Source organism: Anabas testudineus, chromosome 9, assembly GCF_900324465.2.
Source record: "Anabas testudineus chromosome 9, fAnaTes1.2, whole genome shotgun sequence".
Taxonomy (NCBI): Eukaryota; Metazoa; Chordata; class Actinopteri; order Anabantiformes; family Anabantidae; genus Anabas; species Anabas testudineus.
In genome coordinates, this window is record NC_046618.1 from 12,783,693 (window position 1) to 12,801,801 (window position 18,109).

Genomic DNA, 18,109 nt, shown 5'->3' on the forward strand with positions numbered 1-18,109 from the left:
CTTTGAATTTCAGTCGCCTCCTGATGAAACCATCGGCATCCCGGCGCCTCCTCAGCGGAGAGATGACGGAGCAGAGGAGGAGCAGGTGGGTTTGGAGCGATGCAGGCGACAGATCCGTCAGGGAGACTTCATCTCTCAGCAACACTGACGCGTCCTCCTGCGTTTAAAGACGCAGACTGGAAACAGCCGCTGCACCGCCGCGTCCTTCAGATGCAACGAGACGTCCTGCAGAGCGTTTCCGCAAACGAGCCGCCGCTGCCTGCCGACGAGCTTGGGTTTATGGTTACAGCAGAGTCCGCCTCTGAAGCCCACAGAACCACGGCGGATAGAAAAGAAAGATTACGGTAATTACGCCGACAAACCGAGTTTGTCGATGTGGAAACGAATGACCGCTCTACGTACTCAGGGTCTATGACGCACTGCTGCCGCCTAGTGGTCGGTTTGGTGAACTGCGTGGTACAGTGAGACAGCAGAGGCTGTCAGAGCAACATTTATCCTTTAAATGGACCAAAACAACCTATTAGAGCTTGTTCAGTTACAGTCAAGTCCAGTTGCCACTGAACAAGCACTTTTGGTTTTGTTTGTGCCCAAGGGCCCGATTCCTCATCCTCCATGTGTGAGCCCCTGATAGATCTGATGGGTTTGACAAATGGAGGCAGAGGTGGTCCTGATTCCAGCTGTTTGTGTCCCTTAGTACAGGCCAACATAAACACTACGGTTGTTATAGACAAGACTGTACACGTTAACAGTGCACCACCAAGCTCCAACAGGAGGCTGTGGTTAAGGACAGTGCTCTGGTGCCTTCATCTGATAAACACCGTTTATGCCAAAATATGTATTAAAGCCACCTTCTTAAAGGGCTTTTGTTATAATAATACTCCACATCTAATCTCTGTCCTGAGTTTGAGCTCAGTAAAGACCAATGCACAGAGACTCTTTCATTCTCATAAATAAAGTACATTTGGACAATTTACAAGACACAAACGTAGCTTTTAGTTCCTTTATTTAGCGATCCTGAATTAACCACTAAGGTGCACATTAGTGCAAAAGACAAAAATAATTGAATTACAGAGCAATTTGTCATAAATAAAGTTTTCATTTTATATTTGAAATTTATAATAATCTAAATAAGACAGGTAGCTTGTCACCACCTGTGGGAGGTTAAAACTCCATTACACTGAGCCCGAGCATGGGATAAGATGTTGCCGTGGCAACACCTGAGGGTACCTCATCAGTCTCCTTGACCCGTTCACTGGTGGCATTTATGAAAATGTGTCAAACGTGCATCATCGTGCATGTGTGTGCCCTTTAAGGTGAAAACAGTTTGGGAAGAGCTGTGCACTCCTGTAAATGTGGTGTTGTCCTCATGGTGTTTACACAGAAGTAAATAAAATACTGCAGGATGTGTTTTATGCAGCACATAGTACACATACAGTACACCGTTCCATAAATAAAACAACAAAGAGGCTGTTGATTACTATAAAGTAGAAGTAGGTTGAGCATTTTTGGATACAGTGCTGTTGTGGTTCCTCATGTTGCTGCTTACTTCATTTTTCCTCATCAGTGTTCCTCTATCTGCTGTTCAATTGCAACTCAACAACAAATAAACTAAACAAATACATTTAATTTAAACCAAATTACAATATAATCAGCACTCCACTCACAAAATCTGTTATAACATCTGGGAAACTAATATAAAATATAAGGAGCTTTAAAATAAGCTGTGGTGCTGTGAAGTTCCTGATATCTGGTCTTTTTCTAGCTCACTTTTTATGATTATTTGAATTCAGTTGTTTTCAGTCACTCACTTAATCTGACGGAAACCAAAGTTAAATAAACACACTGTAAACTTAAAAAGCCTAAACTGAGCCGAGGTTAAAGGACGGTCCAGGTCTCCCTGTTTCCTGTCAGATGAGGTGAACTAGAGCTGCCTCTCCTGAACAACATCACAGCATGTGTCAGAGACCACGTCTCTTCACATGGACACTGTAATAACTCAGATCTGGGCTCCAGTGATTCACTTTTCTTAGTATTAACCATCAAGATCGATTTCCAACATGAAGAAACTCGTTGTTACTCTGTCTGTAGTCACATTTGTTATTGTTTTCTTTCAGGGGCATTAAAATCACAAACAGAACACATGTCCGGTTGTTGTGTTTCACTGGGATGTCTTTCATTTTAACATTCATGAGAATCAACCATTACATCCCACATCAAACGTATCCGATGATGTGGATGAAAAACCAATGAGCGCCCTCCCCCCCACACCCCCTTCTCTCCTCTGTGAGAAATATTTGACGTGGCAAGAGGTCCGGACGTGACATAGCCGCACATCATCTCTCCTCCTCCTCCTCCTCCTCCCTCTCCTCCCTCTGCTTTGCTCTGCTACCTGCAAACGTCTGCAGGTACTGGTGCTGGAGCAGGGCGAGTCCTGGTCCGCGATCTGAACCAGAAGACACCATGTGGCTGATCGTGTTGGCCGCTTTCCTTCAGTGCGCCTCGGCCTACGATGTGGACCCGGAGAAACTGGACGGGCTGGCAAGAGCAAGGGTGGAGGTACATGTAACCCTCTTCTAGTACGTTTCACGGAGAAGGTCTGAACGCGGGCTGAGTCATAGCCACAGGGGCATGAACAGGTTTAAGATATGAGGACATGTTTCACATCCAAATGATTAAATCCGTGAATGGATGTGATTTATTTCTCAGATTCCTGCGTTGAGCGCATGCGTGAATGGAGGCAGGAGAGCGCTTAGGAAACTCAGTGGATCTGTGTGTTTTATGTTATTCAGTCAAACACAAAGACCTTTTTTTTTTTTGCTTATAATAAACGTAAAACCCACCTCATAAGAACTTAGTGATCGTTTTACATGAAGGGGTGGCCCAGACAGGAGCTGGGAGTCCTGCACAAAAGTTTCTGAAATCCCACTCCTGTTTTTTTGTGGGAAACCATGCTGTCTCCCCAGGGTGTCACCTAATCAGCAACTAGCCAGCAGCACCGAGGAAAAACACGATATCTGTTGCTATTGTTGTGTTAGTCACACCTGCTCCCTTCCCAGAAGTCCAGCCATATCTGTGCCAACATGTAGTGAAGGAAAACATACAGAAAAAAACAAAACAAACCACTGCATCTGATGTTGTGTCTCCTTCCAGACGTGTGGTGGATGACAGCTGAACAGGCTCAGAGAGGTAAGTTACCCGCTGTTACTTAATGAGCAAGGAACAAGAGCCAGTGTAAGTGAAACCTAATCCCCGTCTGGAAGTGTTTGCTCTCTTAGAAGTATTTCTATTTCACACAATCGTCACTGAAAGCAGAACAAATGAAAAGCACCAATCCCCGCCTCTGTCTGCAGGTCAAAGCCTTTGTGGTCCAGGACATTCCTCTTTAGTATCCTTTGACTCAAGTGTGTCTTCTCTGCTACTTCTTATGAAATGTGTCTGTTTAGAAGTTACAAACTGCCTAAATACGAGGGCGTCTTCGTTCTAGTCCTTGACCACGACATCAGCCATAACCTGGTGATGAAGCACATTCCTGGGGCTGACCCTGAGCTTGTCCTCCTGAATCATTATTACGAAGAACTTGACGTAAGTGTTCGCTATCTTATTCCAAAAGTGAAACAAACTTTGTCATTCGAAGCTGCATTTATCCACTTTTCTGGCCACATGGGACCTTTGATGGCAGTTGCTACTATAAATACCATCCTGCAGACATGCAGAGCAACACAAGCATTCATTTAAACTGTTCCTTGCTAAGGCTGGAAGCAAGGTCAGTGAGAGCAGAGAGTGAACAGTGAGCTGAATGATGCTCCGTAGAGATCACAGGAACTGAATTATAGTTTTGGAGGTCGTCACAAAGAGCAGTCTTTATGACACTATACATATTTTTTTTCCTGTGATTCACTACGTTTAATTAAATATTGCATTCAAATGCCTCAAGTCTCAAAGTAGAAAGAACTGTGAGTGACAGAGCCTTTTTAACACATCAACGTTCTTACTTATTGTGGCGCCTCGCTGCCTTTTCTCTTCAGAAAGTCATCAGCAAGTGAAGTACTGCTCAGTCAAACTGAGATCAGGTGATCGACCCAGCTAGTGGATGTTTTATCTCATCACCTAAAAAGCTGTTTGGGTTTTTTAGGATACTAGTCCTCCTGTAGCTACTGCATGTCCTCAGCTGTATTTGACCCATTATTAATTTGATAATATTGAGTTCTGCAAATGTCAATATTCATTTCAGTCCAGCTCAGATCTCATACATCACTGACATGTATTATATTGAATGAATCATGTATTTTAGTTTTTTTATGTAGCATTAACAGCCGCAGAGAGGAATTACCCTTTTATGTTCATGTGCATGTAACCTTTGTGCTTCCTGCGCAGCGGATTGCCCTGTCCGACATGACACGCTCTGAGATAAACGAGCTGCTGGAAAAGCTCGGCTTCTACAAGAAGTCTCAACCTGAGGAGGAGGTGCCAGAGGAGTTTCGCTTCTCTCCGGCAAAAGACAGCCCTTTCAAAGACGAGCGGGTGCACCACAAACCTTCCACTTCCTCCCTCGCCCCAGAGAACTCGTCCTCCAAGTCCAACGCAGAAGTTGACCACACTGATCTATAAGCTGTCAGAGTGAAGAAAAGTAGGATTTTAATAACATGCTGCCTCACAGCTGCTCCATGACCAGCTAGTTATCGCAGTCATTCGAGAGAAAGGCCAGTAGATCATGGTGTACTTGGGGAAGGACATCTTCAGCATCAGCAAAAGGCCTTTAAAGGTCCACTGTCTGAATTTGCACATGACATTTTTGTGCCGTTTGTTCTTTTCAGTAGTGTTAATAGCCCAGCAGGCCGCTTTGTGATTGCTTTTCTACTCTCCATACAAAGACTGACAGTGTTTGTTATATATTGATTTGTTTTTGGTCCATGTGTGAGCCGTCTTCAGAATCTTCACATCTCTTGAGTCCTTCTGTGTCCGAGTTGCTTCCTACCTACTGTGAAACTGAATGAAGCCCCAGGCTCAAAAACGTCTGACTGACCTGAGGTTGATGCTACACGTTCTAGTGGGTCGAACTAATAGACACAAGACGATTCAAGTGAAAGCGTCATGAGAGAAAAAATTAAATTTTTACCACAAAAATAAAAAGCCTAGGTGTCTTGAATGTTCTTACGTCCATTAGGTAAAATGTGTGTACATGAGCATGTCAGACAGTTGACAATAACACATTCATTTCTCAAACTAGTTTAATTGTTAATTCACATTTAGCTGTTGTGCACAGAAACATGAAATGTTTTTATATACAGAACTTGCTGCTTAGTTTTTCAGTTGGCAGCAGCAGAATCAGATAATTTCTCTAAATCTACTTACACAGATCTTTAAGAAATACGGTTCACCTAAATCAGCCCTGAAATCAAATTGTAGACATCTTCTCAAAGGAACCATCATTTTACAAGTAGAATAAAATTCTTAATTTAAATATTTAGCTTAATGTTGTAAAATATACACTTAGCAAATATCCTGATTTCTCATGTTTAGACTCAAACACGTCCAGAAAGTGACTCCAATTTGTTTTCAGCTTGAGCTTATTTGCTTACTTTAAACAAAACTTTAATAGCATAATGTACACACTAACACAATAAAAAATGATATATCAAAAAAAGAAAGAAATCTACTCAAGCATAAATAATGAGCCCTGTAATAGAGCTGTGTGAGTGTGTTTGGCAGGGTGAGGCAGGGAAGCTGATGGGTTTTTGTACATATATTGTCAGTGAAGCAGTAAGAAAAATCAAGTAACAATGGACTTAAGCTGTATGACAGACTGTAACCCACTCCTGTGTTCTACCTGAATAAAAACATGTCTGTTGTTAGAATAAAATTATAGAGATACAGTAATATGGGAGGAATAAAAATCCATGTTCTCAGTATCACCGTAGAGTTCAGAAAGGTTACTGAGATTACTACACTCTTCACTGCAACAGTAACATCCATTTTAAAAATGAAGAAAGATCATCTCTGTGTTTATGTATTAAATAGTAATATCAGTTGATTAAATCAACATCAGAATAGTAATAACTTCCTAAAATACTTCAAGCTCTTACAGTTAGGTAAAAAACTAATTCAAAGTACCAACATGAACAAAAAAAGGATGCATCATATGGCTGAATATTTCTTCTTCTCCAGTGGAATTAACAACAGCAACAATTACAAATGTGGAGCAGAGAAAATGCAGGTATGTATATTTCAATAATTTAGGGGAAATGCTATAAAAATATTTCTCCTTTTTTGCCTTGAGGTGTTTTTCAGTACACTAGCGTGGTGAGACAGCTGCTGCCTGTTACTTATCACCATGTGTAAAGTTGAGTTAGAGTACAAAAAACAGAACACAGTTTAAAGCTTGAAAGTTAGTCTTGAACAAAGCTTTGGCGCTGTCTCTCGTGGGAAAGGTGGAATTTGTTAATAATGTGTGTACAGAAGAGAAATAATGAATACATGTCACCACTGCCAATGAAGATAAAAAGCAAACTGTCACACAAACGCAAAGTCCCCATCTTGTCCTTTAGAGAAACTCCGTGACTCAACTTGTCAAGGTGGAGGTGGTCATCAGGTGAAGATGGAGTTGGGAAGGGGTCTGGGATGGTGAAGGGAGAGGGGGAACGCTCACTGAGCACAGGTCAGAGGTCACAGGGCCGACCCATGGACATCTCATATCTACGCAGGTGGTTGACCAGTGACTGTACGTAGGTGAAGACACACTTAGAGTCGGGCTTCTTGCCCATGATCATCATGTCCTCCACTTCCAGCAAAGGCATACAGTTGGCGTAGGTCCTGTGGAACAGGCAACAAGAAACGGTGTGTGTAAGAAAAATGAGGATAAACGGACAGGATGGGAGAGGACCTGAGCTGGAGAAGGATATTCTCTTCAGATTCCCATACCTTTATGTTTAGTCATGATTATTCCTGTTTAATCATCTATCATTAATCTTGCTAACAGCAATAGTGTCATTTTTCTGTATTATTTCCTTCTCCTAAACCATTTAAAGGTTTTCTGAATAAACTACAGTAATGCTCAATCAGTTTTCAGAAGCTTATATACATATTGACCTAGGCAAAGACTGACCACAAGGTGGCGATATCAGTACGTACTGTAAACCCCTCAGAGTAAAACAGCAGAACAGTACAGGGGAAACTCTCGTGCAGGAGAAAATAAATGTCAACATAAAATATGCTTTGTTATTTTAGGAACTGTAGATATAGGCCATTGTGCACTTTACTATTGCACTATCTGCAGCATCTTTAAAAGGCTTTACAACTCAAGTGCATAAACACCTGTAAACTCTGGCTTGTTAAGAAGTCACTGGACAACAGAGCCTTTCTGTCCTCTGCTTTGTTTCTTAACTTCTTTGTTTGAAACTTTGTGATGCAGCACATCCTTTTAAAGTGTTGAGCTGCAGATGGTTCTGGCTTTCTGCCTGGGCCATAGTTTGGCTATGCAGAGATGCACACATGGACACGGACACAAACACAAACACACACACACACACACACACACACACACACACACACACACACGCACACGCACACCATGTTTGGTATTTTGGATGTCCGTGGCTTCAGATTAACAAGAAAGATCAAATATCCAAAAACAGCCAATAAAGGAGTTTTCTGAACCACCACATCTGACATACAGTAAATCCTATGAGATGGTAAAAACCTGCAGTTACACACACACACACACACACACACACACACCCTCCATCCCATTTAGTCTGTCAGAACCAGCACGAGGTTCTGCAGCAGGCTTGTCCCCTCTCTCACCATGACTTCAGTTTTAAGTGGGGGGCGACTCTAGGAGGAGTTTTTGGTTTTAACCAGGCCCTTCGTCACCAGACCCCTGTAGAACTCCTGCAGGTATGTGTATACACACTTCCAATCTGGCTCGCGCATCTTCACCATGTCGTCCACATCCAACAGCTGGGGACAGTCCACTAGTTTCCTGTGCCCACGCCCGGCAGGGAGGGGGAAGGGAGAGGAAGGAAAGAGAGACCCAAACAGAAGGAAGAAGAGGTAAAGATAAGAAGAGACAGAAGGAACAGGACAGAGTGTGGAAAAGACAAAGCAGTGAGCAGCCAAATTCAAGAGTGAAAAGACAAAGGGCGAGAGAAAGGACACAAAAACAAACAATAACATTACATTCTCTGTGTTCACAAATATATCCATGAGATGACATGCTTCATGAACATCATGATACATAAGGTATGTGGCACACACATACGTACATATAGAGGACAAAACAAAATGTCAAATGAGCCTCTAGTGATGCTCATTTAGCCTTTTTGTTTGTTGTTGGTTTTTTTCTGTGCTCTAACACAGAAAACGTAACAATTTCAACACGTTCTAGCAGAAGAGCAACATAATGAAAACAAAAACAAAAACAAGGAAACAAAGATGAATCCATATGGTGACTCTAAAAACACACTGGTGCACAGGGTGGTGTGTGAGTGCATGTGTTGGGATTCCAGTTAACAGCAAACTGCCGGGGGGTCGGGAGTGCCCGGGGAAGTGAGTGCAACCCAAAGGTAGAAGGATGGGAGTTGTGGATGGGTGACAGTTCAGTGTGGAGAATATAAATCATTACTATAACCATGAGCATCGACATCCAACTAGGAGCATGTGAATGCACACACACACACACACAGAGGTCGGTGGCAGGCCATCACAAGTGAGAATGGTAAGATGCAAGAGGGATGAGACAGAAAAGGAGAGAGTAGTAAAATACTGGAGGCACAGCCAGCCTGTTTGTTTTTTAACCTGATGGTTGTTTGGGGAGGGGTGGTTCATGGATTACTCTTAGTAGAGGACAGATGGAGAGTTGAGGTTTAGACGCGGAGTTATTAGAGTAGTAAGGGGGGCCCGCTCAGCCTTGAGGGGGCTTGATACACCTGGGAGAGACATGGAAAGTTAACACTCGGTCATCAGCTGACGAGCTTTCACATGTTCTTGGTCCGTCTCTGTACTTCAGGCCTGAGTACAGCAGATTCTGGCAAAGAGCAACACTGAGTAAAAGATCTAAGTGGATTTTACATGAGATAAGGGGGGGGATCTGCACGGTGCAAAGAGAAGGAAATGTGGTGTTTGGACTGGGAGCAGTGCAGAGAAAAACGATTTGGATCGTTTTCAATATGTTTTCACTCAATGACAAGCTTGGTTGGAAGATAGTGTCTAAATCTTATGGCTATAGAAGAGAACCAAGCTGCCAGTGGCTTCGTCCACTGGTTTCTCCACATCATCTGCCTGTTTTAACAAAAATGAAGACTCGCTGCAGTTTCTTCAACACAGTCGGTTGACGCTGACGTGCAGTCAAAACTTAGCAAAACCAATGTCATTAAAGCAATAACCAGGACAAAAGTGTCCACTGTATTTACTCACTCTGCAGAGCTGAAGGCCACCTCAAAGTTCTGCCTGCGGTTGCTGGGGCTCAGGGAGTTGTAGTCAAATGCTTCAGGGAAGAAATTATGTACCAGGGCACAAAATGCCATGCCATCGCTCCAGCTGGACGAAAAATTCTGAATATCTACATGCTGAGGGAGAAGACAGACAGAATAGATGTGGAGGCATTGACTGACAAGTGAAACATTTCCATATCTCAACCCATCTTTAGGTTAAGCTCCGCTTTATTAGCTGACATTAGAGAAAAGCACTCAATACACAGCTGGCTCACCTCATACGAGCGGGTCTTGGCACGACACCAGTCAAGGAGCATCTGCTTGATGGAGTTTGCGTTGGGCACACCAAAGCTGGTGGAACGCTGCACCTTGTTTACCTTGGCCACTGCCTGATTTCCAGGGCTAAAAAAAAAAAAAAAAGTCAGGTTTGTGTTAATATTTACATGCTTCGACCTGCTCCGTTTCTTTTTTTGGTAGCACTACCACTCTCTGTTTATGCTTACCCGCCTCCCTCTTTCTCCAGCTTCTCTATCATGGCTTTGCGGGCCTGCATGGCAGAGGTCTTCGGCATAGTCTGAGCCCTCATCAGCTCCTTACGCCTCTCCGCCTGCCTTCGCTCCACGGCAGCCAATCCACTGCTGCCGCTGCGAGACGGAGTGTCGTCCTCACGATCAAACACACTGAGGCAATGAGAGCTAGTCAACATGTGAAAGTCCAGGGATTTTATTTCTGTTTAATTTTTGTACACAACCCACCTGCCCACTTTTTTGCTTGTGTTAGAGGAGGAGGAAGAGGAAGAGGTGTAGCTGAATGATTTTGACTGGATCGTCCCTCCTGAATAGATTTAACAAGTACACAATACAAACATGAAATATTTAAGTCAGGGATGATTACACAATGAATGAAGTTAGAAAGCAAAGTAAGCAATGACTCACTGTCTGTTTTCTGCACATAACTGGCCTCCACAACAGTGCTGCGTGTTGATCTGCTCCCATCATCTAAACACACACAAGCACACTGCAAATTATTTATATGACATTAGACAGGGTCATAACTGGATTTTTATTAGTTTTTGTTTTACTGCCGAGTAGTTCAAAGGTAAACTATGGTTACGAAGTGCACAGAAAAGGAAACTACCAGACTGGGCAAAGCGGTTGGTCTTTGTGACTTGACTGAGGGTGGATCCATCTGCTGACTTCTCCACCTTCCTCATCACCACCTCTCCAGCGCCGACCCCAGTACGACCTTTCTGTGTTTTCTCTTCTCTCTGCTGCCGAAGCTCCTGCAGACGGGTCTCGCGCTCCTTTTCTCTCTGGTCTGTTGTTTAGGTGAGAGGCGGAGAGGAGACATGGAAAGGTGGACACATGATATCAGTGGAAAAAGAGGAGGAGGACAAGAGGTCCTAAACAAACTGACAGAACCTCATCTGACTGCCACAGAGATGGATTAAAAGGTACTTCCAAATTTGAGGTGATACATTTCAGAATTCTTTCCACAGAACCGTAAAATTCCTCTGAACACACAAACACCCACAGGTGGGAGGCTCATAGCTGAGCCAGAGCTGTCAAGTAATATGTACTGCACAAACATCACAGATCAAAGACAGCAAATACACTCCAATCATCCCATTTGGAAGACAGCCAAGTTCAGCAATGTCCAGAATGTACCTTAAAACCAGCACTTTTACCTCCAGCTTGTATTTGTATTTGACAGCGCTGTGGTAATGTTTCACTGTTAAGCACTTTAGTTAAGCCTGATATTTTCTCTAAGGGTAGTCTTGGACCCTTTGTATTGTCAATGTGCACTGAACCTATACAGATTTTTCTAAACTAGACTCAGATTTGGAAATCCAATTAGCAGGTTTGACTGTCAGCTCAGTGCACCTAGATCCTTGGTGAAACCATATGGTGAGTGCTCACTGCAAAAGAAGATGTTTGAGTAATGATGTTGCAACACACTGAGGGGACTGTGAAAAAACAAAAACTCATGCATTTCAACAAACCAGCAACATTTCTTTTATCATCCACCACAGGGATTTGAGAGGTGAACTGCTTAAAAATGTAGTGGCCTGTGAATAACAGGATGGTGCAAACGAAAAGACAAAAGCAGGCAAACAGTAATTGTTAACGCACACCGCACAGCAACCTGCCCTACCTATTTCCTCTTGAGTACATCCCAGCATGACCTCTGAGGGCAGAATGGATAGAAATAATGTGGAAACTGCATTTTTACTTACAATTACTTTTAATTGTAAGAATAGACAGTTTACACATAATCATGATATAAAAAATCATCGGGGTAATTATGACGAGGGGCTTTCAAATGGAGATAAAACATTGCTTTTATTGTGCTGTTACCTCTCTTTCTCTTTCGTAGGTCCCTCATGGCTGCACGGATCAGCTTCCTCTCCTCAAAGTCTTTTGACTCATCAAGCTGTGGGAAAAAGAAAAAACAAAAAACAGATTCACTGGGAGGTCGTTTCTCACAAAATGTGCCATGGCTCTATTTATTAACATGACACTGTGCATACACACAACAACACTGAGCTGCGACTCTTCCAAATATGCCCTCACATCGTTGGCAAGATTTAGTGTTAACGCATAAACTTTCTGCATGACTGAGGCTGTTGTACTGATAACAAAGTGGTGCTTTCACATCTAACTCATCCAGAATTATGACTGGAGTGTGAAGTACCATTTTGTCAAGGAGCTCTTCATCCTCAATAGCAGCCAGCTGTTCAGCAGTAAGTTTTCCAGTGTGCTCGTCGGGTTTGGTCTGAGAACCGGAGCCATTGGGGATGACTGGGGCTTGACAAGCCACCTGAACAGACGGCCCAGCTGAAAACACTGGCTCAGAGGCCATAACGGGCTCTGTCTCCATCTGCACAAGACACAAGCACACACAATATGAGAGAAAGCATACAGCCGCAGAGAGAAGCAACTTGACATTTACAGCATTACTTTCAGACTACACAGACTTTGGAGGTTGATTCATTTTTAAATGTTTTGAATAGTTGGATATGTGCACTGACACCTGTAAGTTCTGCAGTTATAAAACCACTGTGAGAGTATAAAAAACAGACGGCCGCTTGCTGACATTTAAGACATTAATAAGCACAAGAGGTTTTTGGTTTAACACACTGCAGCCATAATAGGCCTGAGTGTGTGAAGTAGATTGCAGAGCTCACATTTTTCCCTCCCTCTAATTATCTCTTTTTGTACCAAGACCTCCCACTCACCATATCTCATCACTTCTTCTATCCCCTCTACCTTCCAGCCATGCCAGAGAGACTGACAGCGAGCACACGAGAGAAAGAGAGGATGTCTGCCAAGTTACTGTTCACGGAGTGTAACTGACACGCGAAGTGTCTAAATGACACTCAACTGCTGTGAACCAAGAGTTTATGTGACAGGCACAGTACACCACTATGGCTGTAAGATGGGAACAATGCATCAGCAGATATAAACAGAGACATCCTGCGTACACCACAGAAGGACTGGTGAGTATAGGAGTAAAAACATATAGTACAGGAGCAGAAGTAGAGCACCATAGCGTTAAAGTTGATACTGACTGACTATATTCTGAGTTACCATAAATCCTACAGAAAACACCTCTTAAAATGTCATATGGCACTGAATACCTGTGGGAGACTAAAGCCTCTAACTATGTTTTTCTTCTACTTCTAAGTCTGGGTCCAGATATAGCTCAGACAGCTGGCCCCATCTCTATCCACCCTATCGGCCCTCCTCTTTGCAGACCCCAGCCAGGCCAAGTCTCACCAGAGAGGGACAATGCCTAGCACAGCCACAGAGCCGTGTGATCACGGGTGGCCCCTGGTTTTAGGACCTTTTTGGGCACAGAGTTCTGACCCATGGGACCGGCTGGACTGAGAAGCGCTTGACCAACGAGGAATGTTTTACAACACAACACAGCCAAACAAGGGCTCTGAGTCAGGCCATGAGAGAATGTGTGTGGGGTGAGAAAATCCCAGATAACCTTACAGTAGTTCTTAAGTCATGTTTAATTCAGCTTCAGCACACTCTTCAGCATCTATGTCATCATGACACATAATGCTCTTTTTGTTTAGTTTTTCCTAAACAGGCTGTAATCCTTTTGATTCACCACTTAGACAAGCACTACAGACTCTTCACTAGCAAAATATTGGAAATCAGACAAGGTACAAACAGATGATATTACACATAAACATGATGGTATCCCCTATCTGCAGAGGAGAAAACAAGATTTGAAAGGAGATTCATCTTTACTGGGCAGTTGATGGGCAGACCCAGCTGACTTTGTTGCAGGACTAGACATAAATATGAATTGTGGCCTATTGAATAACTGATAATGCCACAAATACACACACATACACACATGATTTGTTATTGCACTTATAAAGTGCATTGAAAAACAAGCGTAGAGATGAGGGCGAAATGGTTATCCTGTCAGACATGAAACTGATATGTTAAACCTTAAATAAAGTCCCTTCTTGTCCTAAAGCAAGGCATGAAAAGGGGTTTCACATGTGGCTAATATTTGAAATATCTTATGCCAAGTCATCTTCCTACCATAGTCAACATTATAACCTGTGGGCCAGGGCCACTGTTAAAAGAAGAAATATAGAAATATGTCCACAAAACAATTGCAGATCCTCATCTGAACACTATCCAGGACCCAATTCACTAAATAAAACTGAATGACAACTGAGATAGGAAGCAAGCTTTTTAAAAATGAAGTGAGGACATAGTGTAACAATAAAACAACTGGAAAGCTAAGAAAGGTGAAACAGAAGGTCAAAAGGTATGTCAGCAACGCATGGTACCACTGGGATGACATAAAAATCATTCCCATTGTGTAAGTAGCTTATCTGAACTAAAAGGTCATGATGAGACCCGTTAACTGAGATCAGTACCTCACTTTTGCAAGACATGTTTGCAGTCAGAGAGGGAGCAGAGAGCAAACGACGGGTAGCAAACGTAGGAGGGTGAGGAACAGGCGAGGGTTCTGAATCCTGGGGTGTGCTTATCCCAGTAGATACCGAGTCCTGGGGAAACGATATAGCTTTCTGGGGCACGCTTGGTGAAGTATCCAGACTAGTGTTAGTTGAAGTGTTCCGAGATGCATTTGAAGTGGAATCTGGGATCTTAAAGGCTGAACATCCAGGTGTAGTGTCGTGGGGAGTGCAGCCTGGAGGATCACTGGATGCTGTAGGGAAATTACTGGATGCTTGAGAATCACAGAATGGCGTTTTGGATTCACAGGGAACTGGACTTGAGTATTCGTTGCTAGGCAGCACATGTAGTAAGGGATCAGGCAGCCCCATCACCTGACACAGGGCCTCCACTTGCCTCACCAGTCTTTCTTGCTGAATCCTCAGTCTCAAGTTCTCCTCCTGCAGCCCAAGTAGGGACTCGGCCAGAGGAGCCACCTGAGCTGCTGCCTCCTTCAGGCGGGCATCCACTTGCTTCCCAAAGGCCTGGAGATCGCTATGGATCTCCCCGACTGCACCTTGTAATGTTAATTCAAATTTCCTCCTGCAAAATGGCTCCACTTCATCCTCGGTTTCCTGCTGAGCAAGCAGATCACCGATCACCTCTTCAAGGCCAGACTCAGCACAAGTGCTATCTGGGCTCCCCAAGGCCTCTGGAGCCTGTGAGGCAGGGAGGAAGTCCAGGTTCACTCCAGGCATTACAAGGCCAGCTGAACTCAGTGTTAAACTGGTCAAGATTCTTTACGTTTAAATCCACTAGAGTTGAAAATGTTGATTACAGTGTGAGATCAACAAAACGTGCAGGCCTTTGCCTCATGTGATGGTAGAAGATGCTCTCTGTTTGTCATACACCTTCCAAAACAATGCACTTTTATACTTCCAGTTGTTGGCTCTTTACCAGCCAACAACCTGACAGCCAATGAGCAACCTATGAATCCTGTTTCCCAGGCAGCAGTTATCCCACCTCCTTATTTCCATTATTCCACTGAGCCAGTCCTGGGGCACTGGTGGAAGCCGGGGGGGTATAGAAGTGGCAACAATTTAGACCCCTCCCTCACTCGACTTTCCTTTTATTTAGAGCCCTCGTCCTTCACACCTCGATTGGCAGGCAACAAGGTTTTAGATGTAGCTCTAGGTCTGTGCTGAGTTGAAACAGTAACACATTAGCATTTCATTCCTCCTAAAATTGCACTGTGACAAAATGTAACCGAGTCCTATCTAAACAGATCAGTTGTGCTGCACGAGTATGATTCAAGCCAGAGCTCCACAGGGAGGATCAGTCCATGAAGGACGTTTACGGCCTTGACAGAGTGGACTTGGTGTTCAGTGAGGGCGAGCGAACGTCCAGTACTCCACAGCTTTCGGCAAGGATGTTGAGAAGGATGACCCAGTCTGCTGCTGCTCATGTGCTTCTGTGTTAAATTAAGAGCTGCTTAAGAGCGCTGACAGAAGTCTGTGTGTGTCCACATTCCTCATACAGTGAGAGGTTCAAGTAATTGTCAGCTGATTATTGGCATATTGCAGTTCAGAAGGAAAATCTAATATTATTTTATTCAAACACAGAATAACATAGTAGTATCTAATAGATACTGCTATCTTACAGATACTACTATACATCTAATAGTAGATGAATAATATCAAAATCAGGACAGAAGCAGGTGACAAAGTACAACTGTGATACCAGTGAGATTTACAGGTAAGCAAAACCGCTTCCAGGTAGAACCTGGCCTTGACAGACAAGTCACGTTTCTTTCCGCTCTCCACCGAAAGTGGGTCAAAACCCAAGAAGGACAAGGCTCTAGTTTTACTACACTTCTAAGCACCGAGTGCTCTAGCCGTAGTAAAGCAAAGGGATGTATAAATAGAAGGAACACGATAATCCCAAAACCTAGACTAGCAGTTTTGTATCAGCAGTCCAGAACATACACTAACAGTGTTTCAACATGAAAATAAATCTGATGTTATCACAGCAGAAACTGATGCAGTAGCCTTATGTGAACAGTTTAAAACTGTATCTCTTCTGACTCCATCCTTATATGACAGTGTTTTGTGAACCCTGCGTTGCTATTTATAAGAGAGTTCCTAACAATAATATATGGCAGCTTCATAAAGAGCTTAAAAAATAAAGTAATGCAGACGTATCGGTTTAAAGAGCACAACATAATATCTGTAATTAAATCTTTTAAGGAAATCACATATTAACTTATTTTAGTCTGCAGACCAGGCTTTGATTTATAACTAGCATGTATCAATGATCGGCAGTATGTAAACAACATGGTGTGTATGTCCATATTCACGCAGTAACATTCTTCCAGTGGGACCCGAGGGTTGGCAGGAATCTCTGTCACTACAGCAAAGTGACTGACTGTCCTGTCATCACCCTGGCTATAAAGCTCCGGCATTATTAATGTGCGTCCAAGGCCGAGCGCAGCAGTAAACACTGAGATGAGCAGGAGCAGCTGTGATCACTTGAAGCATGAGGCCTCAATAATCAGCTGCTGGTCTCACCTGTCTGAAATGAACTCTCATCACTGCACTGAAACACTACAAGCATCCTGACCTCAACATTAATTTCACCTTACTGATATTTGTCTCACTTTCATCTTTTTGTTTACTAAAACATTTATCTCTGTTAACTCTCTGAGTGTAATTTAAAGGCAATTCAAGACAAGGAATGATGTTATCAGCATTACCATGGCTTACTGGACTAGGAAAGATCACAATTAACTATGAAAATAGTAAGATTTAAAGTCTTTAAAGTCTTAGACCACCGCAGGGAAGCCGAGACCACCCAAACAGATCAGAGTCCCAGACGGGAACTGATGTGGTCAACAAACAACACTCAACAACACCAAGAGGAAGAGCTAATTAACACAAGCTTATTCCACACTCTTGACTGTAGAAACAGTTACTTTAATATGAATCTTCTCCTGACTTGACACCTCTGGCGACACAACCTTGAACTTTAAGTAAACCAGGGAAAGTGAAGAAACAGGTGGTCTCAGGATGAGCCTGATAGTAACCAAGCGGCCTCCCCTGCTTGTTGTAACCGACATCTGTCTGATGCTGGTTTTACAATCTCATTACCTCAGTCAGTAAGAATCCGCCTTTGTATGGTAAAAGTTGGGCAAGTCAGACAGAAGCAGGTGAAATATCAGCCTCACTAATGAAAAGTTGGATAAGCTGTCAAGACATTTCCTTAGAGTTGTATCATTGTGGTTTATCAATAAAGGCATTCATGTTCAGCCTCTGCAGTGACGCTGCTGCTGTCGGGATAACGATGTGTGCGCTACAGAGCCAAGTGGTGCAATCACACAGTCATGTCTGGCTTGTTTTGTTTTACAGCCTGTGTTAAGGCCTGTGACTTAACCCTCATCTCCAACAGTGATGAATAACAAAGATAATAACAACAAAGAGTTAGCAAGACATTAACAATTTAAGATTTAACTAATAATGGGTGACGGCCACATGAAGCAGGCTGTAACTGTGTTCATGGGTTGCTGTTATGGCGTAAAATGTGCGGTGAGGAACAAAAGCAGATTTTGTGATGCAGATTTTGAACTGCTTATTTTTTAATACATAATGTTTAGTAATGTCACTCACCCAAAGACTTTACCTGCATGGCGTTCAGCTCAGTCAAGTACAAAACTCGTGTTCTACTGTAGAGTCTTAGTCTTTTTCCTGAAATATC

At 43.1% G+C, this 18,109-nt stretch overlaps 2 protein-coding genes across 5 annotated transcripts in view; one reads left to right on the top strand and one right to left on the bottom strand.

Annotated features, from left to right (window-relative positions):
• Window positions 1-78: 78 nt before the first annotated feature.
• selenom (selenoprotein M) lies at window positions 79-5,114 on the top strand. Its single transcript, XM_026343735.1, has 6 exons — window positions 79-344; window positions 2,406-2,556; window positions 3,151-3,186; window positions 3,351-3,385; window positions 3,504-3,582; window positions 4,375-5,114. The coding sequence occupies exons 1-6, from the start codon at window positions 100-102 to the stop codon at window positions 4,606-4,608; spliced, it is 780 nt and encodes a 259-aa protein (XP_026199520.1). The 5' UTR covers window positions 79-99; the 3' UTR covers window positions 4,609-5,114.
• A 96-nt stretch (window positions 5,115-5,210) lies between these two features.
• The window catches only part of smtnb (smoothelin b), a 42,591-nt gene continuing 29,692 nt past the window's right edge, over window positions 5,211-18,109 (bottom strand). For 3 of the 4 annotated variants that reach the window (XM_026343728.1, XM_026343730.1, XM_026343731.1), the window contains 9 exons: window positions 12,123-12,308; window positions 11,786-11,861; window positions 10,566-10,745; window positions 10,364-10,426; window positions 10,184-10,262; window positions 9,932-10,108; window positions 9,704-9,830; window positions 9,412-9,563; window positions 5,211-6,810 (listed from right to left, as the gene is read on the bottom strand). In XM_026343728.1, the coding sequence (XP_026199513.1) occupies window positions 6,657-6,810; window positions 9,412-9,563; window positions 9,704-9,830; window positions 9,932-10,108; window positions 10,184-10,262; window positions 10,364-10,426; window positions 10,566-10,745; window positions 11,786-11,861; window positions 12,123-12,308 (1,194 nt within the window). In that variant the 3' untranslated portion in view covers window positions 5,211-6,656. Of the gene's footprint in view, window positions 6,811-7,800; window positions 7,979-9,411; window positions 9,564-9,703; window positions 9,831-9,931; window positions 10,109-10,183; window positions 10,263-10,363; window positions 10,427-10,565; window positions 10,746-11,785; window positions 11,862-12,122; window positions 12,309-18,109 lie in introns of all 4 variants that reach the window. The other variant, XM_026343729.1, reaches the window with a different exon arrangement.